Source organism: Lynx canadensis, chromosome A1 (genome assembly GCF_007474595.2).
Source record: "Lynx canadensis isolate LIC74 chromosome A1, mLynCan4.pri.v2, whole genome shotgun sequence".
Classification (NCBI taxonomy): domain Eukaryota; kingdom Metazoa; phylum Chordata; class Mammalia; order Carnivora; family Felidae; genus Lynx; species Lynx canadensis.
This window is the reverse complement of record NC_044303.2, coordinates 190,795,639-190,822,598: the sequence shown is the minus strand read 5'-3', so window position 1 is coordinate 190,822,598 and position 26,960 is coordinate 190,795,639. Positions and strand designations below refer to the sequence as shown.

The window sequence follows — 26,960 nt, the reverse complement described above, 5'->3', positions numbered from 1 at the left end:
GACATTTCGAATGACAATTTATTTTAATTAAATACAAACAAGGGGGGGAAAAGGCACCATGGCCCATTCAAGTATTTTGCATAGATGTACAAATATTGTAAACAATTAATAGGTGGACAAGAGAGAAGAGGATCTGTTTTCCATGAACAATCTCCAAATAAAAAGAAAATTCACATGCCCTAGATCCCAGACACAGACGTACACACAGCGGATGGTGTGAGAGGATGAGCAGAAGGGTGGCTCTGGGGACACTGGCTTGGATTCTGCAGAACCCCTCTTAGCAAGCTTCCCTAGGGATGGGGCACCTTTCCAGTTGGCGTTCCCTTGGCTTTCTTGGGTGGCCAGCAGAGCTGTCATATACACATTTAACACAATCCTGACTTTAGAGCTGGTCCCCCATTTAAAATACACAAGTCTTCCATACCCTTTGCCAAAAAAGAACAAATTTGGACATAGGTAAGGGGAGGTTTTATTCAAAAGGATTATGGCAAGAGACAGCAAGGAGCTACTGCAGTATGGAGAAGGGGCTCTCACAATACTATAGGATCTGCAGGCATCTCAGAGCTGGGGCAGAAAAGGGCTTTTACAGGGAGACGTAAACAACGCTAAAAACAACCGACAGCATGTCGGTTCCTGGGTAAAACTCCCACTGAGACAGGCGGATGGAGATGCTAGCTCCCTTGCGATCCCTTGAGGTTTACTTTTCAGAGATGGCTCCCAGGTTCTTAAGAAAAACATTTACAGGGCTGTAAAACTGGCAGGTTAAGTTAGCTTTTAAAAAGATTTCCATACAGCTCCATCTGAACAAAGGACTGGTTAACTCTACCGGCTTTAGCTAGGCTCGTCTCCCCACCAGACTCTGAACTTGGGCCCACCCTTAGCCTGAGCCAACCTGCGGCCCTTCTGTAGCGGCCCCCCACAAGGAGGCTGAGTGCAAGGATGCTCCAACTGCAGTTCTTTCTAGTCACATCCACTCCATCCTATCAAATAAAAGGCCCCTTTATGAGCTTTGAGATACTTGCAGATCTTACAAGAGCTCACTTGAGCATTCCCCCCACTGCCAGCACCCTGCCCCGAAGGCAAGTTCCCTTTCCTTGTCTTGCAGTAATCCTTTCAAATAAAATCCCTTTTAACCTAAGGCCATATTTGTTTTTATTTGTCACCTCAAAGCAGCACAGGGGCACAGGAAGGAAAAGAGAGCACGCAGTGGTCAGTCTCACTCTTGGGCAGCCTGCTCAGCCTGCCAATACGGTGACTCCCAGTCCCTGGACACAGCCAGAAGTGAAACAGTAAATAGAACCGGCCACCAAAAGTCTCCATCAAATATAAAAAATTCAACCTTCTTCCAGTTCACAGTACAATTTTATGGGATAGAGGTGGTATTAAAATAACGGAAAACAAAAACAGAAAAAAAAGAAAACACAACCCAGGACTCTTTCTGGTATGGCTCCAGGGAGAGTGGATTTCAGGTTCAAAAGGCTCATGCAGCCACAATGGCTGTGGCATTTTCACTTCAGAGCCTTCGACCTCCTGGTATGTGGGAAAAAAGCTAGACATACCACAGGAACGTCTGTGAAGCATGCAGGTGGGCATAAGGGTGACTTTTTTTTTTTTTTGCCAGGGTGTTTTCACCTTTACTTTTCTGGGACCCAACCTTGAGGCCTGGGACATTTGGAGTAGCACAATTACATGGAAGGCTGTCCCCTGACCTAATCAGGCAGCAAGGAAGGTGGAAACTGGCTATGGGGATCAACCAGGGCCCTTGTCTGGGAGACAGACGCATGAATATCAGACTACCTGAGGGAAAGGAAACTCATTTTCCTGAGATCTTTCTAAATCTACCTCATGTGTGTCCCCAGGGGTACATTCCAAATCTCCCACTTGTCTAAAACCCGAGAACACATATCGAGCACCTGTTGTGTGCAGAGAACTGTAAGGGGGCCCTGGGTTGGTGGCTGGGGAGTAAAAGCTCAAGCTTCTTCCTTGTATTGAGGTTTTCAAGCGTGAACAACGGCTCACTGCAGGAGGTGAGGACAACACAGCACCCTTCTGGGGGTGGAGACCGCCACCAGAGAACATCTCCAGTGACAAATTGTCCAATTTAGCAGAGCACCACAAAGCCTTCCTTTCCTGCTCTGGGGAGGGCAGTACCCAATGCAGTGGCATTTTCCCAGCTGCTCCGAGTTCTTTCTATAAAAGTCAGATAAAGGCAGTAACCAGAAGAAAGAACATGAGGAAGTGGATGATAAAAAGCCTGGTGGCTCCAGCTCTGACTCTGTTCCATCAAGACTGCCGACTGCTACTTCTCTACAGATCTCTAGGGACAGGTCAGCTCTTTGCTCAGAGGGCAACAACCGTGACTCTAATCTGTAACCAGACCTAGGGATAGGCTGGGGTTCTGCCCCCTTTGCTGCCCTCCCTGAGGACCTTACTTAGATTTCCACCAGGGAGTAGAGGGTAAGACACCCTCACTCTGCTGAGGTCACAAAACCCAATGGGAAAAAAAGGCTTCGACCCCCACAGCCATGGCCTGAGTGTCCTCTGGTCAAGAGCCGTGAGAACCACATAGGAAATCCAGTGGCCAACCCTTGCAGCAGGACCCTCACTTGTAACTCACAAGCACCAGGTCTCTGGGAGGCTGGGACTGCTGAAGACCCACTCACCGCAGCACCACACCTTAGGTAGATCTGAGTGGGGAAGGAGAAATTTCTGAAGGGAGAAATCAAAAGCGCCGGGCACTTATTAAGACAAGGAAACAAAAGGCAACCAAGAATGATCCCGAGGTGAGAGCCACAACCTTTGGCATTGGCTCAGAGGAGGCCCAAGCCTGGTGCTCCCTCTGCTGTCTATACTGCCCACAAATAGTACCTGTTGGAGTCAGGGCGACCCGTGTGAATAAGGGGAGGTGGGGGTTTAGAGGGGTGGGAGGGGAGCAGACTTCACTTGCTCACATGTGGCCACAGAGCCAGGAGTGGTGGCCTCGACCAGGCCCTGGACAGGGCCACGGTAGAGGCTGGCCTGACCCCTCTCAATCTCAGAGCTAAAAGGGATGAGTAACTGCCCAGCCTCTGTCAAGCCTGGGACCTTCAAGAGAGATAGAAGAAATGGAAAGCTCTCATGTATTCCCTCCACCACAGGATGTGGATGAATGGCTTCTCCAAGCCAAGTCGTGGGCTGAAGGGCTGAACAGGACTTTTCCCAGCTGGGCCTGTATGGTCATACAGCCCAGACCATCCCCACTGGCACCTCTGAGGTGACAGGCCAACCCAAGGGAGGTTGGAGGAGAAGCTTCCATTTGTCTTCATCTGTGTTCTCTCCTCCCTTCCCTGGGGCAGTATATTGCACAAAACAACATTTTGATGCCACTGGACAGTAGTCTCTCTGGGCCTCCCAGGAAGCCAAGGAGGCACTGAGTCAAGAAGGAGATTTTTGGAGATGTGGTGGTTCTGGGAGGAAGGAAAGAGGGGAGGAGGAGCTTGGAGGTGGCCAGACATGCTTTTTCCAGGTTCCATGACCACGGATCCTTTGGGATGAGGTGGGGTTCAGAGTCCTCAAGGAAAGGCAGAAACCCCTTTAGAGGGGTTAGATCTTCGGGCCAATCATCCCCCCAGCCCTCTGTGATCTGTATTCAGGAAACTGTGGAAACAAAGAAAGGGGAGGGAGAGAGAGATCAGCTAAATGTTGACCAATGGGGTCAACGGGATCTGTCCTCTTGCTTTTGACAGGTCAGGAGGATAGACCATCAGCTGGAATGGTTTCCCGTAGAAATGTGTCGCCGTGCCTGTGCGTCCAGACTATCAACCCTCCAGTGAGAGGTGAGGTGGTGCCCCCAACCTGAGCTGCAGTTCAGTTTACACATTTCCCAGGCCTGGTGGGAACAGAGGGCAGTCGGCCAGCTTCCTCGCCTCCTCCCCTCTGCCCCAACTTCCAGGACTGGCAGCCTGAGAACATGTCAGCCCCAGGGGAGAGGGAAGAAGATGGGCCATTTGTAAATAGCCTTTCACTAGCCAGCAGTGTATATAAACTAACTGCCTTGACCTTCACAGCAGCCTGATGGGGCAGACTACTGCTGCTTCTTATTGCCTCTTTCCAGAGAAGGAAGCTGAGACTCAAGAATGATTTGCTCAGGGCTATTCGGCTGGCCAGTTGCAGATCCAGGTTTGAAGGCACCACAGTTCAGACTCCTAAGCATCACCTTTCATATGAAGGAAAAAAAACTCTAACCCTAATTTAACGGATAGTCAGGCAGGCACCAGGGAACACTAAGGTTTGGTCCTTGGCTTTTGCTCTGGAAATTCATCCCTGCAAAAAGGAGCATGAATTGGTCTGTTTTCTCAACCACATTCTTGCCTCTTGGAGCCCTCTGACTCCAGCTTATACCTTGAGGGTTTCCACAGACTCACCTTTGGGACAGGTGCTGCCAGAGGCCGGGACTGAAGAGGGGTAGTGGCAGTGGGCCGCAGCATGGAGGCGCCACCTGGCCTGGGGAGGCTCTTACGGCCTGGCACAGGGTTAGCCGGCAGTGCCTTCTGCGGCGGCCGCGGCCTAGAAACATCCTGGGGAGAAAGTCACAAGTCTTACTCAAAGGCCGGAGGGGCCTGTTTGAAAGAAAATGCTCCCGATATATTACAGATCAAAATCAGTTGAGAAAAAAAGGATATACTTTATGGTCTTATTTTTTTTTAATTTTTTTAAATACTAAACCTTTCATTTTCTTAAACCAGTTTTGTAAAGTGGAAGTGTAATATACATACAAAAATGTGAATCATAAATATACAACTGGATGAATAATCACAAAGTGAGCACACTTTTATAATCCCTACCTGGGGCATGAAATAGAAGATTAACAGCCCCAGAAGCATCTACAGGCCCCTCCCAGGCACTGCACTCCCCTCCTGCCTAAAGGTAGCCCAAAGGGAATCCTTATAAAGGCAAAGTGGATCATGTCACCATGCCCCCACCACTGCCCCCTTCCCATGGAATGCAGAGCAAAGCCTTGACCAAAGCCTGTGGCACAGTCTGGCCCCTCCTGATTCTCTAGCCTCATCTAACTCCTCAGGCCCCAGAGCCATGACCTTGATGCTCCTTCCTTCTGCGGGACTCTCTGCCATCATAAAACCTCCTATCAGCAGGTCCTTGGGCCAGGAAAACTCTCTCCTCTCTCAACCCTCACGGTCTGCCAACTCCTGCTCATCCTTCAGCTCTCACTTCAAATGTCACCTCCTCAGGGAAACTTTCCTAGATTTCTTAGAGTAGATCAACTCTTGCTGTAATTCCTTCTGAGCACCCTGGACCTCTCCTTTATAGCATTGATCACCACTGTAACTACACATGTCTGAGTCTCTTCCCTAGCAGAATATGGGCCCTGGGAGGCACGGATGGCATCTGTTTTGCCCACCAGGGCCTGGTATAGATTAGAAGCTCCTAAATATTTGTAGGGCATAGAGGAGGCTACAAAGTTTCACCACTACCTCTTGAAGGGTGGTCCCTAGAGACCTCCAGAGTGATTACCTAGCTAGGAATGGTGCAGCTGAGATCTGGACTGCGAATGCCCCCAAGACAAGATGATGTTCCCTTCAGCTCGGGGGATCCCAGGGCCTAAGCCAGGACCTGGCACACAGGGTGGTGAAGGGTTTGGAGTCAGACCCTGATTTGAAGCCTGGCTCTTCCACTTACAAATTCATATGTTGCAGCCGTAAGCCCCAGGACCTCAGAATGTGACTATATTTGGAAACAGGAACTTTAAAGAGGCAATTAAGTTAAAATGAAGCTGTTAGTATGGGACCTAATCCAATCTGACTGGTGTCCTTGTGAGAAGAGGAAATTTGGACACAGAGACATTGGGGCCCAAAGGAAGGACCAATAGAGGGCAAGGGAGAAGGGAGTCATCTGCAGACCAGAAACAACCAACCCTACAGACCCCCGATCTTGGGATTTCTAGCCTCCAGAACTGTGGGAAAATAACTTTCTGCTGTTTAAGCCCTTGCTCAGGGGGTCAGTGGGACTCAGGGTCTCTCCAGCTGATGAATGCACTTGCCGCCTCTGCTCATCATTTCTGACCTCTTGCTCTTCTCCCTTCTTCCCTCTCCTCTTGCTGCCTGTCCTTCCCCTCCCTTTCTGCATGGATATTTTCCATCCCACCCTTGACTCAGATGAGAAAAATGGGAGACAGGCAGATTCACATCATTGGCGACCCAAAGCTGATGCTCTCAACTCTGCCGAACTGTGATCCTGCCCTGTGTCCCAGGGAACCTCCCAGAGCTGGTGCCAAACCCACGGATGGGGTCACCCGGGGTCCCAGTGAAGCCCAAGGAAAGCAGTCCCAGAAGGAAAATAAACAGGTCCTCTGCCCCACTTGAAGGGTCACACCAGAACACATAGGACAGCTCTGGAAGGTACCGTGCTGGGACACTGCCTGGGAAAGATTTGTGCCTATGCCGTGGGAACTCCTGCAAGACAGGCACAGACAGGCCAGGTGAACAGGCTGCTGGCAGGATGACTCACACCTTCCAGGGGCCTCTGTCCCTGACTGCCCTCGAATTAGCATCCCTCAGTAAGACTTCCCGACTAGTGGAAAGCTCAATTTGGTGGAATAAGTACTGTGATAAGAGAGGTACAGGGGCACGAAACTCAGGCTTGGGGGTCAGAGAGGGCTTCTGGGGAGGGGGGAGTGACAAGTAGGAGGAGATCTGAGGATGAACAGGGCTGGCCATGCAAAAGGAGGAAAGAGTGTGCCAGTCAGAAGACAAAGCATTCCCAAAGGCCTAGAGGAGAGAAAAAGCACAGCAAACTGAAAGAAGTTCATTGAGGGCACTGGGTAGGTAGTGGCGTGTCAGAAAACAAGCCAACCAGGAAGGAAATCCTCTGCAGTTCAGGGGCTTCCTGGGGAGTAAACTTCCCCAAGGTCACCTCTCTCACCCTCTGTGTGCCCCTGCATTCACCAGGATGCAGGGGAAGTGGCCACTCATGACTCAGTGAGCTCCATCTTCACAGCCTCTGTCATTCCTTGCTGCCGGTGGCCTTGAAAACAGCATTGCTGAGAATCTGCTTACCTGGGAGAGGATGCAATTTGGTGCCGGGGGAACTGGCCGGCTGGGAGGAGGCCTCCTGGATGACTCTTTCCTCTCTACTTGGGACCCGGCCCCTGGGGAGCTCCTAGCAGCCCTGCTGAGGTGCGTTGGCAATGGTGCTGGTGGGGATCCACCATGAAGATAGTCTGGAGGGGGCCGAGGAGGAGGTTGGGAGGGCTTCCGTGGGGTTTCAGGGGTGTTGGTCACCTGTATGCATAAGACAAGGAATGTCTGAGAAACAGGAGCCCTCAAGATACTGAAAAAACTCAAGGAAGGGTGTCCCTGTGTGTCTCACTGAGAAGACCAGAGACCAGAGGAAGGACATGCTGACCTGCCAAATCTCCAGGTTCCCAGAGGTCAGGTACAATCTTTAAAGTCATTAGGGGATGTCGGAACCAACTGAATCTCTCTCAAGCCAAGTTTGGCTTTTTTACCAATCCCACAGGCCCACAGAGCCTTAGGAAAATCCAGCAGGGTACTGAGGGATAAAGGAAAAGCGGCAAAATTCAATGGTACAGAGCCCTTACCTTTCGCTTGCCCTGGGGAGTCTGCAACTTAAACGTTGGGTTAGCATGGCCAGTTCCACTGTTCTGAGACACCCTGAAGGGACAACTGGTAACAAGGAATGGGGGAGAAGGAAAAGGGGAAATGTTTATCAAGGGTCACTGCCTGAGTTCCCTCTGGCTCAGAATGGTCCAGCAAGCAGCTAAATCTCCCCAAGTCTTCTCTGGAGAAGTGAAGACTCCCTACATATGGAGACACTGTGTGGCCAGTGGAGAACTCTCACGTAAAGAGTTGCCCCTTACAAAACAGAGTTTTCCTCATCACCTTCTCTTTACGCTTTTAAGAACTTGCTCCCTCAAGGAGACACAAGGATGTCACCAGCCATCAACCAATTCCCTTCAGGCATAGATCCAGAAAGACTTGGGATTTTAAATCCTTCCATGAAAAGTATAATTTAATAGGGGACTCAAAAAGTACACATCCCCAGGATCCAAAGGAATGAATCACTGGGAGGAAAAGAAAGCCTTTGTCTTGAGTCGATATCCAGCCCCCCCCCCACCCCAGGGACTGACTTAGGTTAGTCCACCTGTATTGCCTCAGTTTCCTGCTCTTTAAAATGGAAATCAAATCAATTACAAAAAAGATGGCAAACAGATTTCATTTTACATTTCAACTTGAACTGGTTAGGGGCAGTCTGATGAAAAGGATTCTGAAGTGACAACCAGTAGAGAATACTTAGAGTAAGATCAATTAGTAATGTTTGCCACATTGGTGAAGCAAGGCAGAAGGGAAGATGGCGGCATGTACTGCTCATTTGCCTTCCCTGATTTAGACCCACTATCACCAGTTGTTTTTACCCGGTTCTGCTTACAGAAAGCTTTATGGTCCATCAATGGACCCAAGTCCTTCATGGCACCCCATCATACCTGAACTGTTGCCTCAACTTGGAAGGGAGGGCTAGAGGCTTGAGCTGGCCCAGTTTGTTGTTCTGTTTACAGTAGTGGTACATCAGCATAAGGAATGCCAGCACAAATATGGCCGTGAACACTCCAGCTATCACAGGACCAGCACCTTCCAGAAAGAGAACCCGAATTAGAAATTTAGAAGCTATTTGGGCTGCAGCAGTGGAATTCAAACACTGTATTCCTGATTCTTCTTCAGATATTTTATTTGCACTTAATTTGTATTATTTATTTTAACTTAAGAAGTATAATAAACACACACACATTATGTACCCCTAGGAAACTGCTAATATTAGCTTAAACAGCCAGGTCAACTTGCTTTGTGCAGACCTCATAGTGAAGCTTCTTCAGACACTTCTGTTTAATTGAAAAGTTCCTTTTGAGGCAAGGAGTTCAAGTTCTATTATTATTTACCACTAGCTTTTAGCCTGAATCATGGTTTTTCTGGACACAAAGCAACCAACCCCAAATGCTGAGAGGCTGAGACCAACCTAGGACTAAAAGTCTCATGGATAATCCACAATTTTATATTTGGTTTCATCAAAGCTGCCTCAACTGTCACAAATTACAAATTTAAATGTACAATGTGCATTTAAATGTAAAATTTAAATGTACAGACACACTACTTTTGTCTGTTTTATAAACTAGAGTTTCTTCTCTAAGAGATTCTGTTCACACAAAAGTACTTTGGTATTAAAAAAAAAAAAAAAAAAAGCTTGGAAACCAAAGGGCTAGAATCTCTGTGGTTTACACTAAAAACTGTAGTACATTTTTCTGGTTGTCTGTTTCTCCATTTGAAGCTTGTTCATTCAGGGAATCTGAACCATTATAATGTGCCCCAGGTTCATGATTGTTTTTATGTGGCTGAGAAGGACAGGTTGTCACTCCACTATCCAAAACTAGATGAGATCATTCAATAACCTCTGATCTGTCTCAATCTCTCTTTCAACCAAGCAGTGTTGCCCTCCTCAGTAGAAATGATAGAGAAAGAGCAACTGACATGAGCCCCACGGCAGGCTGCCAGCCTCAGCCACTCTCCCACTTGGCCCTTCTTTTGTGTTCCTTCGTCTACAAAATCAGGATAATGGAGCTGACTCATTCTTTCTCTACAACAGGCCACCCACCCAACCTCACAAAAATGGGCAGAGGCTCTGAGCAGGCCAGGCACTCACTCTCAGGGGGCATGGGCCCACTGTCGATGCTGCCCCCTTGGCCGGGGGTGTTGCAGAAGGGTGGGGCCCAGCCTCGGAAGCAGTGGCAGTTCTGGTTGTTGTTGCAAACCTGAAGCGAGGGAAGGGCACAGGTGTCAGCACCCTGGAGAGGTCCGGCCTCCCCTAGGGCCTGCCCCCCCCCCCCCCCCGCCCCGCTCCAGTGGACATCAGTGCAGGGGAACCCCGGAATCCCCCCGGGGCACACGCACCCCATGGCCATTGCACTTCTTCCCACAGCCTTCCGTTTCAAAGAAGGAGGTGTTCCTGCACTGCCCCTCGAAGCAAATCTGTATTGAGGAGGAAACCAAACTGTCAGTGCCATAGAAGGGACACTGGTTAGCAATCAGGAGATGGGGGTTTTACACTTAGGACATATGGGACTCGAAAATGCAACTCACTTCAGGTTATTTATTACACTGAAAAATTGAAAATGACCTAAAAACCAAGGACGGGATGATAGTTAACTAAATTCTGCTATTAATTTTGTGATGAGGGAGAAAATAATAAACATTATATTATTAAGACATTATATTTAGGGGCGCCTGGGTGGCGCAGTCGGTTAAGCGTCCGACTTCAGCCAGGTCACGATCTCACGGTCTGGGAGTTCGAGCCCCGCGTCGGGCTCTGGGCTGATGGCTCAGAGCCTGGAGCCTGTTTCTGATTCTGTGTCTCCCTCTCTCTCTGCCCCTCCCCCGTTCATGCTCTGTCTCTCTCTGTCCCAAAAATAAATAAACGTTGAAAAAAAAAAAAAAGATTAAAAAAAAAAAAGACATTATATTTAATATAACAAATAGATGTTATTACATTCTATATTAATATGTTGGTTGTATGTTAATTACTTATGTGTATATTAATATGCATTAATTTTAATATTGTCCTTAAAAATAATGATGGTGACAGCAGTCTACTCTGTGCTATACCAAATAAATGCTTCACGTGTTTTTTCTAATTTCCTTCTCAGTTAACTCTGAGATAGGTGCCTTTATCTTCCCAAGGCTCCTAGACTAGAGTCTAGTCCATTTCTTAAGTCATATAATAATTCATGATGAGGACAAAAGTGATAACAGCTAGCCCTTCTAAGTGGTTTACAGGGATTATCTCATTTAATCCTTACAACAGTTCTCTGGGGTGGGCCATGCTATTACTGACATGTCTTATAATGGAAGCCATGGAGACACAGAGAGGCTGGGAAGCTGGGATTTGAGCCCGGGCACCTTTCCTCCAGAGCTCACATCTCTCAGTCACTCCCCTCTCCCTTGAGTGAGACTGGGACTCACATGGTTGTAGCCACACTTGGTCCCGGTCATCACCAGGCCCGGGTCCAGCATGTCCCCCTCCTCCTCAGGACCACGGTAGACATGGGTGCCCCGGCATCGGATCTGCCTCCCGTTCAAGATGATGGTGGTGTCAATGGGCACTGCATTGGACTCCAGGGGCCGGGCCTCAGAGCTCTGACACTGGATCTTCCCACACTTGGCATCTCTGAGCCCAAGAGAGAGGGGGAGGGAAGGAGGTAGAATCAGAGGAGGGGAAGAACTGGGGGACAGAAGAGCTTCAATCTTTCATTGCTCAGGAGAGCAGGCGTGGATAGGGGAGGGGCCGAGGAGCAACGAGTGTGCCCTAGGGACCCAGCAGGAGAGATCTCATGTGAACTTAGACTAAGGATAGAAAATTAGATCCTTGTCCCCAAGCAGATCTGTGCCAGAGAGCTGGCCTTGGGAAGTCCTCTTTACTGCAAGGACAACAGCCTTACCTGAGCAACCTGCCCCTTATGCTCCACCCACCCCCCTGCACCCAGGAGCTACAGCCAGAAGCCTGGTGTCATCCCCACTCCCCATTCTCCCTCACTCCTGCATTCAAGTAATTCCCAAGCCCTGTCAATCCTCCCTCATATATATTTACCCCAAATCACACCTCCATCCTTTTGTCACCTGGACAGCAAGAAACTGATCTCCCTGCTTTCAGCCTTGCCTCCACTGGTGTCTAATTTCCAAACTCCTCTCAAGCTAAAGTCCAAATTCCCCTAGTCATGCATTCAAGGCTTTTCATGATCTGGTCCCCCTGCTCAACTGTCCAGGTTTGTTTCTCAGTAGCTCCCTCTCCACTGTACCCCAACATTGTACTTGAACTATAACAAAGTTATCAGCTGCTTTTCCCACCAGTGCTCTCCCTCGTACCAGCACAAATCCTTATCTTGTTCAACTGGATAATTTCTCCAGATCTCAGCTTAAGCACAGTTTCCCTTGGGACACCACCTTGACCTACTAATACCAGATTGGGTGGCTCTCTCCACATTTCCATTATCATACAGTATCATTTATTAAAAGTTCCATGTACTCAGCATAGTATCTGGCACACAGCAAACCTTCAACAGATGGATGGATGGATGGATGGATGGATAGAGGATTGGGTGGATAGTTGGTGGAAGGAAGGAAGGAAGGAAGGAAGGAAGGAAGGAAGGAAGGAAATGAATGACAGGGTATTCAGATGAGGGTATAATTAGCATTCCACAGAAATGACCCAAGAGAGCTGATTCCCTGCTCAACTGTAAGAAGGACCCAAAAGGAAGTCTGATCAGCTTTCTAGGAAGCACTGCCATTGATACCCTCCCTTTGACTTCCTTAGGCTGAATGGTATATCATCCAAGAACAGGCCTGGAACAGCTGTCTGACTCTGACAATTTACTTAAAGACCCAAGTGGCTTAGGTGGACAGGAGTGAGGACAGAACAGAAACTGCTCTGTCACTCCTCATCTTATGGGGTCAGCCCTATGGTCATCACCTCATGTTGCACTTCTTGTGTTCCCCATTCATGTCCTTCCCGCAGTTTCCAAAGGTGTCCCCTGCCACATTCACCTTCTCAAAGCAGAGATCGGGAGCGGGCCGGGCTCCTGGGTGGGCAAGAAACATTTATCAGCACACTAGCCAACTTTAGGAGAAGTCAGAAGCCCCTTAAAGTACAAAGCTAGCCCTTGGTAAAATCATGAAGTTAAGAACATTTTTTGGGTGGGGAGGGAATGTTGAGCTTTTTCTTCCTGTATCCCCATCAGATTATTCCACCCCCAACTTCTCATCAAGACCTACTCATAGAAAAGGATGTTATATCAATTCTTTATACCTTACTGAGATTGTATACCTGTGGGCGGTTTGTGTGCTAAACCTACTGTCTAATTAAAAAGCCCTGTTCCATTTTAGATTTTAAAATAGGTAATATACGCACAAAATTATAAAGAAATAAAGCATGTCTTGATATTTCTAACTAGCCATTCCAGCTCCTACTTCCCCACAACCTGGAGAAGCCATCACAATTAACAATGTATCTTCTATCTTGTATCTATCTTGTGTATCTTCCAGAGATATCTATCTAATTAAAAATGGCAGCAATGTTTTTTTCACTTAATCTATTGTACGAAATGGGTTTCTTCAGTACATACAGAGTTGCCTCTTTCTTTCATTCAGCTGCACAGGGTTCCACTACAGGGATGTACCAGACTTAATTGGTCCCTACCGGAGGATATATAGGTTGCTATTGCTATTACTAACAATGTTGCAGTGAATATCCTTATAAACCTATCTTCACATACATGTGCAAATAGAAGTGTAGGGTATACTCTTAAGTAGCAGAATAGATTGGTCCAGTTGTATGGTACCTATAATTATTATTAAATTAATTTGATTAATTAAATAATTATGTTAATTTTTCAGTCTTTGTCAATCTGATATATGAAAAATCTCATTTCATAGTAGTTATAATCTGTTTAATATGAGTGAGGTTAAATATCTTTTCATAGCTAAGGGTCATTTGCATTTCCTTTTCTGTCTCCATGATCTGCGCATTCTTCTGTTGGGTTATTCTTACACATTTACCCGCTATGAGAATTTAAAGCATCAAGGAACTAGGAAGAACACTGTCCACTGTCTCTCTCTGAAAGCCTACCCTGAGTCAAGGGGAAATAAAAAGGGAGTATCTAGAGATGCGATTTTGAAACCAAGGATCTAAGCTATGCTGAGGGCATGAAGGGGGAGGCTGGCTTGGAAGTGGTGAGGCAGGAGGAGGGACATTCTCTGTAGGAGAGTCCTTACCAGGCCCCCACAACTGCTGGCACTGCTCCTGGTAGGTGAGGCACATGCCATTGTAGCAGTAGGCCTGGCCGCCCTCGCAGGGAGTGCCGTCCATCTGGTAGAAGTTGGTGGGGCATTGGGGAGACTTGCCCGTGCAGAATTCTGGGAGATCACACTGCCGTGCCTGTTCACGGCACAGGGTCCCAGGGGCCAGCAGCTGGACCGAGGAAGGAGAGGGGAAAAACAGTCAATTTCCCACAGGCCCTCAACCCTACAGCAAAGGATTCGTGAGCATCACTTTTGTGGAACACAATTTTCCATTTCCATTATTCCAGAGACCGTTATTTTGCATGACCTCGTTAGCTCAGATCATCATCATCAACCTTACAATAATGAATAACGACTCAGAGTTTTCATGGTGTTTTCACAAATGCTAGCTCATTTTCTCTTCTAAGTTTTAAGAAGTAGATAAGAAAAAAAAAAGAAGTAGATAAGAATAATATATATGCGACAATTTACAGTTTACTAAGTAAACTGCTTTACTAATAACAGCTACTTTTATGGAGCTCCCATGTAAGTGCCCAGTACAAATATTCCCTCATTTACTTTTCATGAGAGTCCTAGGTAATATGATATAATTATCCCTATTTTACAGATGATGAAACCTGAGGCAGACGAGGTTAAGCAATGTATCAAAAGTCTCATGGAGGGGTGCCTGGGTGGCGCAGTCGGTTAAGCGTCCGACTTCAGCCAGGTCACGATCCCGCGGTCTGTGAGTTCGAGCCCCGCGTCGGGCTCTGGGCTGATGGCTCAGAGCCTGGAGCCTGTTTCCGATTCTGTGTCTCCCTCTCTCTCTCTGCCCCTCCCCCATTCATGCTCTGTCTCTCTCTGTCCCAAAAATAAATAAACGTTGAAAAAAAAAATTTAAAAAAAAAAACAAAAAACAAAAGTCTCATGGATAGTAAGTGGCTGAAGAGCCAGGCCCACTAATATATACACACAAATGTGTGTCCACACATGCACATACACGCACTAAGCTAGTATTCACAACATCTCTGAATTTACAAAGCACTTTAGCAATAATATATCCCCATTATGGAGCCAAGCACTGGGCTAAGTTATACATACTTATCCTATGTGATCCTCACAATATCCATGAGGCAGAAGCTGCTATTTGCCTCTTTCTGAAGATAAAATAACCCGATCAATAGCACACCTTGGGCAAATGGTAAAGACTAAGTTTCCAGCTTCCCTTTGAATTTTTCAGCTTCCCTTCCACTGGGTGGTCAGATAATGTGCCTAGACTCAGATGGTTAGTAGGCTGCCACCAAATTGCATTACCAGTGCTTGGACTGAAGGTCTCAGACTCTAAGCCTCATCTTTCTGCACACGCTTCTCTCCAGAGAATCCTTTCTGAGACTCAAACTGAATGGGCACTGTCCATACATACTTATTCTTCAGGCCAACGTCCAAGACTCAAAGGGCCCCGCCCAGCACAACCTCCATGGGGAGACACCAGGTCTACTCTAGAGTCAAACCTAATGGTGAGTTTCCCCAGGCCTGCAAGGAAAGGTGCATCTGAGAATAGTGCCCTCCCTACTTCCAGGCGACCCCACGCAGGGGAGAGAGAAGGCAGAGAATGGGCCCAGCTGAGCAGCTTGGCAAAAGCATGGAGCCTCAGCTGCAAGGGTGGGCACTGGCCGTGTGTGGAGGAGGAAGACGCAGGACAAATCTCTACCACCAAGGAGTAGGATGGAGATGGAGAGGATCCACCTGGAGCCAGCCTGCCTAGATTCAAATCCCAGCTCCTTAATCAGCAGTGGGACCTGGGGCAGCTACTTAACCTCTCTGGGCTAGGACAGAGTAAATGGGGATAATAACTTTCTCATGGGATTGTTAGAATGAATGCATTCAAATAGAGCACTTGAACAGCATCTAGCACATAATGAGCACTTCGCAAGTGGTAAGTGGAAACATTAAGTCCACAATTCCTAGCCAAAACTTTGGGGCCAGATGGGCTCAGACTCCTCAGATTTCAGAAAGCAGACATAACACATATGTACATACACATGTATGTATATGTATATGCATGCTTTCATTACATATGTATATTATATAACCCCCAGCAGGGCCTGGGGTTATACTTTATAACCAAACACATTAATATTTCTGCGACATTATAAATATTCACTTTAAGTGTGTCTTTTTTCTTAAGTTTACTTATTTTGAGAGAGAGAGGCAGAGAGAGAGAGGGAGACAGACAATCCCAAGCAGGCTCCACACTGCCAGTGCAGAGCTTGAGCCAGGGCTCGATCTCACCAACTGAGAGATCATGACCTGAGCTGAAATCAAGGGTCAGACACTTAACCAACTGAGCCACCCAGGCACCCCTGGACACTTATTTTTTGAAGAAAAATCTCCCATCTTCCAGGTGGTACAGCCCTCTGAGCTGATTTGAACCCAGTGAGGCATGGCACAGGAAATGGTAAACTTGGACCAAGTGGCATCCCAGCTCCATGTTTCTGAAACTTTGATGCCATCACTTCCCCACCATGGAGGCTGAATTTTGGCCACCAGCTCCCAGCAGAGCACTGGGCTGTCCGGTCAGAACCCCGGGCAGGGGGCAGTGGGGAGGGCCTCCTACCTTACACTGGTGACAGCAGGCACCGTGGGCACACTCCGCGCCTTCTCTCAGGGTGCAATTAGAGGCATTGCAGCAAGGGTTGTTACATTCCTAAGGAGGCAAGGGAGAGTGGCCGTGAGCCTCGGGGGCAGCAGGGCAGGGAGACAGGGGTCAGGGTGCGGTGAGGCCTCTCACCCACCTCCCACATTTCCTCACCCCTCCCCCATATGCCCCTGGGGCCCAAGCTCCCCAGAAAGTCTTTACCAATAATTTCACTTTATAAGTTTATCATGAAGGCAACGTATACTGATCACAGAAAATACACAAATGCATAATCATCAATAACATCACAACTCAGACACAACTACATTTTGAGTGTGAATATTTACCCAGGCCTTTCCCCTTTCACATATATAGATATGTACTTATTTTGCAAAATCCTAGTATCCATACTGCTTTTTAATGTAATACAATAAGTACATTTCTTCCTGAAATCCTATAATCTTCAAAAACATGATTTGTAGCATAAACTTATACTACATAGGAATACTGAGATTTTTCTCATCCCCAATAGAACAGTCAGAGACCCTGTCTTCTATTGCTGCCCTCTGGGTCCCCACACATTCCCAGGGGCTTTAATCTCATTTAAAAAATGGCCATCAAAAGCAAGGGCATGCGGGAACAACTTCTGAACACAGTTTATGTCAGTACTGGGGCCTGCTTCCTCAGACTTCTCTCACTATCTGCAGCTCTTCCTCAACCCGCACTGGCCCAGACCTTTCTGGGAAAGAAGGTCTCCAGGGGTTCCATGTTCTCCTCTCTTCCTTCTTGCCTTATGGGTCCTGATTTGCTGATGTATAGCATGAGACTTAAAAAGATGATGAGACACCCCAATGACTCTAAGTGTCCTTATCCCACTCCTACTATGTTCACAGGCCTATTCTAAACCATTTCTTGACAATGTGCCAGGCTCCATATGCACAGGTCCATCACAGCCTTGTGAGGCAGGATTGCTCCCAATTCATAGATGGGGAAATGCAGCTCAGACAGGTCCTATGGCTGGTCAGGGCACACACCCGGCAAGTGCTGAAGCTGAATTCAAGCCATGTCTGCCTGGGGCTTGTCCCATGCTTATGAACCATATCATAACCATAATGGTCCAGGTGTAGCATGTCGGAGACATGCATCCCATGCCTGACTATGATGCTCATCTGCCTGTTTCCCTAGGAGAAGGAATAAGGACACTTTCCTTCCATTAATCTCCTCCCATCCTGGGCCCCAGGCAGACTGTGCTTCTCCCGCTTCAGGGCATGCTTCCTCCTCTAGCTGAAATGTGCCTTCTCTCCTTGTGCTCCTTAGTAACTCCTAACTGGGCCTTCAGATATGGAGTCAGAAGTCACATTCCTACCTGAGTAGGGCAGCTCCTCTCATACTGCAAGTGCTCATAGCGCAATGGCATTGGCCCTCCTAAGCCTTTAGCACGGATTGTACTCATACACTTTCGCAATTATTTGGTCAGTGTGTGTTTCCTCCAATAGACGATGTGTTCCACAAGGACAGGAACTACATCTATTTTTGCTATCCATCCTATCCCTAGCACCCAACATAGGATCCCACACTCAGTAAATATTTGCTGAATAAGCAGCTGCTCTGAACATAAGCCAAGTGGCTGAGCACACTCATGGACTGTTCCTCAACCCCACTAGACCCTCCATGATGATGGAGAGGGGCAACTCCCTCCTTTCTGATGGGTCTGGACTGATCTCTTTGAACTATGGTGGTGAGAGTGGCAGAGCCTTTAACTAATTCTTGATTTATTATGAAAGTTACGTGCTGACGTTAAGAACAAAAATCAAACCACAGAGAAGGCTATAAAATCAAATAGTCTTACACACACCCTCAGTCTCCCCTCCATACTTTACTGTTTTGCATATGTTAACGTACATATTTCATCCTTCAGAAAATAGACATGAAACTATCCAGTTCTGCTTTTTGCAGAACACACATCTGCCAAAAATGATAGAGCTATGCTGCATACCCCCGACTCATCTGGAAGATCAGAAGGAAGGAAAGAGCCCATACACAAACAGTTCTGTTCCTTCTTCCTCCTAGCAGCCCTTTCCAGACCTAACAGGACTTCCTACATCTCCTTTCAATTACCTCTTCTTCAGGATACGCAGTACATAATGAGCATTTAGCAAGTGCAAGCTTGTTATTTTAAGCAACCTCAAGGCCCAGGTTCAAATTCATATATCCAGCTATGTGGTCTCCAGAAGAAATTCAGTGCAGCTGGAGGACCAAGGAGGCCATCTGTAACTCTACTGGGGAGATTATGGGTTTTGGTTAGACCACACTCTCACAGGAAGAACTCCACCCTGACTTGGACACCAACAGTGCCAACCTCAAACTGAGAGAGTCTACATAAATGGTCCCTATTGAAAGCTTACTCTCCACATCTTATTTGTGATGGGGTCTTTGATAGCCATGTGTATGTGGGAGATGCCTATGACTAAGAAGTGTTCAGTTGCATTCTCTTTGACTTTAAGATTTAAAACCAATGCACATTCTTCCCTTCCCACTAGCACTACAAAGACACCTTACCTCTTCCTCCCCACAGTCACATTCTTCCCCATCTTCCAGGTACCCATTCCCACACCTCCGGCCTCCATACAGCGTCCTGGTGTCTGGCATATTGGAGAGACACATGCCACCGCCTGACTGTAGATACCTGTCCAGCTCCTTCCTGTTGCATCTATTGAACACTCTTGGAAAGGGGTGCCTGGCAGAGAATAAGGGTGGAGTTAGTTGGGAATCTGGGCATCAAGCAGCCAGAACAGTGTTAATCCTGCTGCCCATAAGGCTGATTCCACCTAGACTCAGACCCCTGTAGTCCCCTACATGCATTCTGTTCCCTCAGAACATCACTGATACAGGGGCGCCTGGGTGGCGCAGTCGGTTGGGCGTCCGACTTCAGCCAGGTCACGATCTCGCGGTCCGTGAGTTCGAGCCCCGCGTCAGGCTCTGGGCTGATGGCTCAGAGCCTGGAGCCTGTTTCCGATTCTGTGTCTCCCTCTCTCTCTGCCCCTCCCCCGTTCATGCTCTGTCTCTCTCTGTCCCAAAAATAAATAAACATTAAAAAAAAAATTAAAAAAAAAAAAGAACATCACTGATACATTATCTTACAATTTTTTCTAAGCATTAAGAAATATTAACCACCCCATAATGTTCTTTTTTCCCCCCTCACTGTGCATGGAGGAGGTATTTGAGAATCAGAAGCAGTGATTTCTGCCCTTTGTAGGAAGGGGTTGAAATAAATAAAGGGTTATGAATATGTTACAATAGGTCTGAGCCTTAGAGCTGAATAAAATACTAGCCAACTCAAATTTTTCCTAAAGCTGATATTAAACGGAGATTTTCTTGGGATGGAAGACCAAACCAAAAAAGGCCAAGATCATGGGTTAGATTTCTTCATTAGGTCAGTGATCTGATGACCTCTATTCTAAGGATGCAGGGCAACACTCCAAACTCAACCAGCCAATTCACAAATGGATAGTTTTTATCACAAGATCATGAAAGGTTCTAAGTCCTGCTATTGGAAAAAAAAGAATCAGAAGTCATATATTCTCTAGTGGCAGGTCAGTACTGCAATGTGAGTCTAAAGGAAGAGTTATCTAATTCTCCAAACCAATTAAAAGTTAAACGGTGGAGGGTCCCCTTCAGTTGTCAGCTGTGTCACAAGGAATTTGTTGCCAACAGTTTTTAAACTACTTTAGTAGTTTTTAAACTACTTTAGTAGTTTTTAAACTACTTTAGTAGTATATTTGCATATAGTTTAAAAATGAATTAGAGTCATAATTAATATAACTCTCAACCATATGACTACAAATATGCTTTTTAGATTGAGAAAGCGATAAACTTAACCATGAGCTCTTAGGGATTTGAGCATGACCCATGGAGTTGTATCCTGCATGTCAACATCATCCTTTGTATGTCACAGCTAAGAAGTGACGGACAAACACTGGCAATGAAACTCCAAGAAAACTGTATTTCCTCTTGGAGACACTGGAACACCGTTCTCTAAGAAGCACAAGCAGGCTCTAATGGTTTGGGGTACAGGGAACACAAACTCCCATCATGATGCCTTCCAAAGAGTGACTCAGGTCTTAGAAGAACCCAGTGCTCTCCACCGTATGAGCCCAGATACTAAATATTAAGAGTTGTGACTAAGAGTTGTGGCTGCTACCAGAATTCTCTCTCAAAGGCTCGGGTTAAAAAAATCCTTCACTGTAAAATACAGGGAGACAGAGCTGGCTTGTTCTTCTTCCTCACGGTACATGCAGTCTGTAAATTCCCTGAGGAGTCATTATGTGGGCATGGATGCTCCCCTTCCTTTCTCTTGTTGTGGAGGCTACCTCAGAACTTTCAGTCACCACTGCCCAAATTCCCTTGGGACAGAGGGACTTAAGTTTTGGGGCTGTTCAAAATGGGTCCTCTTCAAAAATTCATGAAGTGAAAAAGACACATGTGGTCGAGCCAATTTTACAGCTAAAGACCCTAAGACAGAAATGAAGTCTGTCTAGGGTTTCACCGGCACCAAATCGCCTGCTACAGACCTAGTGCTCCTTGCACACATTTACTTTCCTGGTTCTCTTCCAAGTTCTTTGTTGTCAACCACACTTCTCTCCAAGGCCCCCACAAGAGGTATAACAGAGGCTCTTAGGGCCAACTGGGAGGAACACTTGGGTTGTACCATCCTCACACGCTCTTGCTCTCCTCACCTTGCTGCTTGACTCACCCAGTGGCAGCTGCCATGATGCACCCGCCATCAGCTGCGCTGGCCGAGCAGCAATCCGCAGAATCATGGCTCATGCCGAAGTTGTGGCCCATCTCATGGGCCATGGTGGCAGCCACGCCAATGGCATTCTCAGAGTGGTCCTGCCCAAGGGGAGAGTTCAGGTCAAGAAGACAGCTCTCCTTACTCCCTATTCCTGTCTTTTCTTAGCCGGGCCTCAAAGCTCTCCACTGATGCCACGATCAGCACATACAAGCTTGGTTATGAAAGCCTGTGCTTTTAACTGTCATGCTACATCTGTGTATAAATACGGGATGGATAAAGGGGTGGACAAACAGATGGGTGGACAAACTCCCCACAGGTTAGAAATGAATATTCAAAACAGTCCCACAAAGCCAGAGGGAATTTCAAAAGAAGGCAGTAATTTCCTAACCAGGACTTTGAGACAAGCTCTTGTTTCATAATGATATGCATAAAAACACAAGACCTAGGATAAATAATATTTATCTCTATTATCTTACTATTCTCCAGCCCCTGGTTTGGAACACATGAGGGATCTAGTGACATCACTAGATGTAACATAATCACTTACAGGGTTTTCTTGAGTTTGAATATTGGGGATAAAGTATAATAAATGAAAATTCAGGGGCACAAGGGTGGTTCAGTTGGTTAAACATCTGACCCTTGATTTCACCTGAGGTTATGATCTCAGGGTTGTGAGATCAAGCCTCATGCAGGCTCTGCTGACAGTGTGGAGCCTGCTTGGGGTTCTCTCTCTCCCTCTGTTCCCTTCCACCACTCACACCCCACTCTCACTCTAATAAAAAATTGACTAAAAAAAATAAGTAAATGAAAATTCATCCTTGGGTACCTCCATCTCTTAGAACTTAATGACTTCAGTTTAAACAATTGCCTTACTAGGGGCACCTAGGTGGCTCAGTCAGTTAAGCATCCGACTTTGGCTCAGGTCATGATCTCACAGTTCATGAGTTTGAGTCCCGTGTCAGGCTCTATGCTGACAGCTCAGAGCCTGGAGCCTGCTTCGGATTCTGTGTGTCTCTCTCTCCCCCTCCCCTGCTCATAGTTTGTCTCTCTCTTTCTCTCAAAAATAAATAAAACATTTAAAAAAATTTTTAAGTAACTGCTCTACTTGATCAACTGTTTTTCCTGAAATAATAAATATAAATTTTTTTTCACAAGATGACCTCCTATCCTATGAGGCAGTTTTCTGCCTTCTGCAGCATCAATATATTGGCTGATCAACTCACCATGTTGACTCCTCCAGACTGGTACACAGAGCACATGGCCATGAGGGGGGCCAGCCCAATGGTGGTGCCGTGGAAGGACATACCCCTGGACGAGGGAACAAGAGAAGGCCATTCAGATGGGAGTTGAGAGGGCTGTTCCACTGTGCCCAGGAGCAGGTGGCCATCACGGTTGTTCCTTGGCCCTGCTGACATCTCCAGATCACTCCCAAGGAGAGAGATCCTGGTATTCTAAGCCAACTGGACAACTTCCAGGTCACCACACCTCTCACTTCCTCTCACCTATTCTCTTACTGCTCCAGAGAAGTGGAAAGAGCAAAAGGTCCCCTTTTCCCACAAATATGCCCAGAGCCCCATTCCCTGGAAGGAAATGGGCAGGTCTTGTAAAGCTGCATCCCATTCCTGCTGCAGAGGAAAAGGTCAGAGGGAGGGGTTGAGGGAAGAGTGGCACAGGTTCTGATGCTGAAGTGACTCATGACCACTTCCGCCAGCTGCCAGGGTCCTGTGCCATATCCCCAGCTCTGTGGTATGCATATGGGGATAGGGTGGGGGGATTGGGCAGCAGCTGTGGGGGCTGATGCTTCATTTCCACATCACTTCGAGCCAAGGAAACAGATGTGTCCCATCAGGAGCCTCACAAAGTGCAGCTGGGTGCAAAGATGAGCTGTTTCTGCCTTTGTTTTGCAATTTGTGATCCTAATCTTCCAACAGCCAGCTACATTCCCCCAGTTCAATACATCCCTCTCTTGGCTGTATCTATCCAGGGCAGGGGAGAAGGGATGAATAAAACACTGGTATTCTCATGCATGCTATAAATATGTAATTTATTTAAAGGTCTACAGAGAAATTCATTATGTGGTACTTTCATATTGTCATGTTTGTCTTCTCATCTAGACCATGATATCTTTGAGAGCCAAGATGGCCTTATTTATTTTGGGGTCACCAGAACTTAGCATAGAATCTGACACATAGGGTGTACTTAATAAATGTCTGCTGTATTGAAGCCAAATTCTTCTTCAGAGAAACAATCTGCAAAAGAATACATAAAATAGGGGCGCCTGGGTGGCTCAGTTGGTTGAGCATCCCACTCTTGGTCTTGGCTCAGGTCATGATCCCATGGTTTGTGGGATCGAGCCCCAACTTGGGCTTTGAGCTGACAGCATGAAGCCTGCTTGGGATTCTCTCTCTCCCTCTCTCTATCCCTCCCGCCACTCTCTCTCTCAAAATAAATACACATTAAGCAAAATTAAAGAGGGGTGCCTCGGTGGCTCAGTCAGTTGAGCATCCTATTTCAGCTCAGGTCATGACCTCACTGTTTGTGAGTTCAAGCCCCACATTGGGCTCTCTGCTGTCAGAGCAAAGCCTGCTTTGAATCCTCTGTCTCCCTCTCTCTCTCCTTCTTTCTGTCTCTCTCTTACAATAAATAAATAAACTTAAAAAAATTAAAAATTAAAAAGATTATAAGAAAAGAATACATAAAATACATGCAAATTGATATGAAGCCCCACGGGTTATTTTATAAACTTAGACATAGCTCTAAGGAAGTCCTACTGGATTCAAGATCTTTCCCAAAGCAGGACATCAGGCTTCCAAAATTCAGGCAAAACCCAAAAACTTCCTAGGTGAATGTATCATTGTGAATAACCAGAGTCCAGATTTTTGGTAGTTATTTCTCCATTTCTTTTAAAGAGTGAACAAATGTTTAAATGATTGTTGATTCAGAGAGATTTTTTAGGGAACAAAAGGAAAATAGTTTTATTATGTATGTGCCTTTTGTTATAATGGTGTCAGAATACCTTTGGATGCCAACACTAAAAATACCGGATAATCACCCCCTGGGGGACATCAGGTATCACCACGACCCCTGTACAGGGTCTATTCTTTCGGGGATTGAAGATATTCCGACACAACTCCCCCACCCCACCCCAATGTCTCCCTCCCACCAATCGCACAGCTCCTGCACTGTCTGCCACTTGCATGAGTTCAGGCTGTCAGCCCTGGGCCCCTGGGAACAAAGTGTAGGACGACCTAAGGAAGGCTCCCTCCTGCTACTGCTTTGGGAGATTGGTATGCGTACGGAAACAAAGCACCAAGAAGACCACAGTGAGCCCCTTAGAAAGTCTGTTTAAGAGCAGCCAATGAGAGTCAGTCACCTCCCAAATACACACCCAATCGGTTCTGATGTTCAACTGAATATGTGTAAATCTAATTTTTTTCATCTAGATTGTAAACACTTCTTGGGGTTGTTATGCCTCTCAGGGTTTTAATATTTTGCTGGGTGTGCTGGGGGCAGAGCACAGGTCTGAGAAATAAGTAATTATTTGGACCAGAGATGCAAAATGGCCAGTACTCCCAGTACTCAGCACTGGGGGGAGGGGGAGGGCAGACAGCATACACACACACACACACACACACACACACACACACACCGAAGGCAGGGGGGTGCAGCCGGGGCTGAGGCAACCTATATGGAAAAGGGCTACTCACGTGATTAACTGTGCATTGTCGTGGTTCTTCTGGGTGAGCAGCTTGCGCCTCCAACTGAGAAATGACCAGAGAGTAGAGTAGGGGTTCTCCGAAACTTCACACATATTCCCATGAGTCCATACTTCCAAGCCCACAAGGGCAATCCGGATGTTCAAGGATCGGTAAAACTGAAAGCACACACAGAAAAGCCACAGCCTCCTCCGTCAGCACCACCTGAGATTTATAAGCCCCTTCCTAGCCTAAGCACTCAGATACCAGATTCCTCTTCTGCACATTCCTCTAAGGACAGGGAGGCAACAGGTGTGGCTATTCACATTTTTTCAGGAGGGATCGGTGAGATTCTGAGCACAATGTGCAACATTCTGGTGGCAGAGCTGGGGTGACTTAGCTTAGAGACAGGACAGGACACAGACTTGCTTTCAAACATGTACAGGGCTTTCACGCACAGATAGGATCAGCGCTGTTTCACTCAATCCTACAGTGGGGCTCATCCAGTAGGTAAAACACGTAAGACCCCTTTCATTTTAAAATAGGAAAAAAGCTTTTAAATAAAGTTAGTCATGAGTAAGCTCAGAGCTAAGCTCTGCCATTGTCTGTAAATAAGCACCTATGGTCCAGCTGCCTGGGAGTCATCTCCCCCAATTCCTTACATGGTACTTACCTGTTTTATACGTGTCTAGAAAGTTCTCTCATACCAAATTCCTCTTGTATGCTGAGGTATAATTTAAATACCATCAAATCCACCCATTTGGGGGTATACAGCTCAATATTTTTAGTTTATTTACCAAGAAGTAAAGTGATCACCATAATCCAATTTGAGAGTATTTTCATCATACCAATAAGGCCCCTCATGTCTATTTATAGTAATTTCCCATTTTCACCCTCAGAACCAAACAATCACAAATCTATTTTCTGTCTCTATAGATCTACCTTTTCTAGACATTTCCTATAAACAGAATTACAGAATATGTGGTCTTTTGTGTCTGCGGCTTCTTTCGCTTAGCATGTTTTTGAGATTCATCCATCTCATGGCCTGTATCAGTTTGTCATTATTTTAAATTGCTAAATAGTATTTCGCTGTATGGATATGCCAAATTGTATATGGATTATTGTGTGATGTCTCCCACTCCTTTTGGAAGTGAATGGCTGTAAATGATATACAAGTAGAGAGAGAACGCTTATTCTCAAAAGTTTCCTTTCCCATCACTGGAGGTGTTCAGGCTTTGTCAACAATACCACAAACAGGTTGCCAGCATTGGTCCGCAAAGGTCCAGATAACCTTCAGAGTTCTGACCAACCCAGAGAGCCTAAGAGTCTATAAATGACACCTGACTCTCAGGATCCTTCAGATTAGAGCTACACCTTACCTTTGTGACACAGTGTCTTTCATCTCACGTACGTAAACAGGAAGAGGGTTTTCTTTAAAGCTAAGCACTACTGGAAGGCGTATGTTCAAGGGATTCTTTGGCCTACCCTAGAGATCACTTGAGGCAGTAACTTTGAAAAAAAAACAACAACGCATGTAAACCCGGATCACATGAACAGAAGATACTATCTTAATCCAAAACCCGCGGGGGCTGCAGCAACTAAAAACAATCCTAACACCAATGTTTATCAAGCACATTCTATGTACCAAGCACAGAAGCTTAGAAAAAGTCAGTAACTTGCCCAAAGTCTCAGAGGGAGGACGGTGGAGCCAGGATTAAGGCCCAGGTTATCAGATCAGGTCTCAAAGTCACTCAAGACCCTCACTGGTTAAGTGCTGGCATATTAACACATCCAGAGAATCATCTTGCCCCCGGCTGGAAGTTGTGCTGTAAGATGGGCTCCAGATTCAGTGAAATATCAGTAGATTTCAAAGGAAATTTTGATTTTCCAGTTTTGTGCCAGGTCGATCATTACAGAAAACAAAGGGTTTGGATTCCAATTTGAACTTGCTTCGTGAGGGAGCTTTTAAGGACTTAAACTTGGCTTTTTCACAGTTA

The 26,960-nt window shown here is 46.5% G+C and overlaps 1 protein-coding gene across 1 annotated transcript in view; it reads right to left on the bottom strand.

Moving 5' to 3' along the window:
- ADAM19 (ADAM metallopeptidase domain 19) overlaps positions 1-26,960 on the bottom strand; it is an 81,775-nt gene continuing 54,815 nt past the window's right edge. Inside the window, exons 9-23 of the mRNA XM_030328443.1 lie at positions 24,976-25,142; positions 22,492-22,576; positions 21,227-21,366; positions 19,033-19,210; positions 16,453-16,542; positions 13,830-14,025; positions 12,529-12,637; positions 11,025-11,229; positions 9,957-10,034; positions 9,709-9,817; positions 8,501-8,645; positions 7,598-7,682; positions 7,053-7,277; positions 4,404-4,556; positions 1-3,636 (exon numbers count right to left, since the gene is read on the bottom strand). Of these exons, the coding sequence (XP_030184303.1) occupies positions 3,583-3,636; positions 4,404-4,556; positions 7,053-7,277; positions 7,598-7,682; positions 8,501-8,645; positions 9,709-9,817; positions 9,957-10,034; positions 11,025-11,229; positions 12,529-12,637; positions 13,830-14,025; positions 16,453-16,542; positions 19,033-19,210; positions 21,227-21,366; positions 22,492-22,576; positions 24,976-25,142 (2,019 nt within the window). The 3' untranslated portion in view covers positions 1-3,582. The remainder of the gene's footprint in view (positions 3,637-4,403; positions 4,557-7,052; positions 7,278-7,597; positions 7,683-8,500; positions 8,646-9,708; positions 9,818-9,956; positions 10,035-11,024; positions 11,230-12,528; positions 12,638-13,829; positions 14,026-16,452; positions 16,543-19,032; positions 19,211-21,226; positions 21,367-22,491; positions 22,577-24,975; positions 25,143-26,960) is intronic.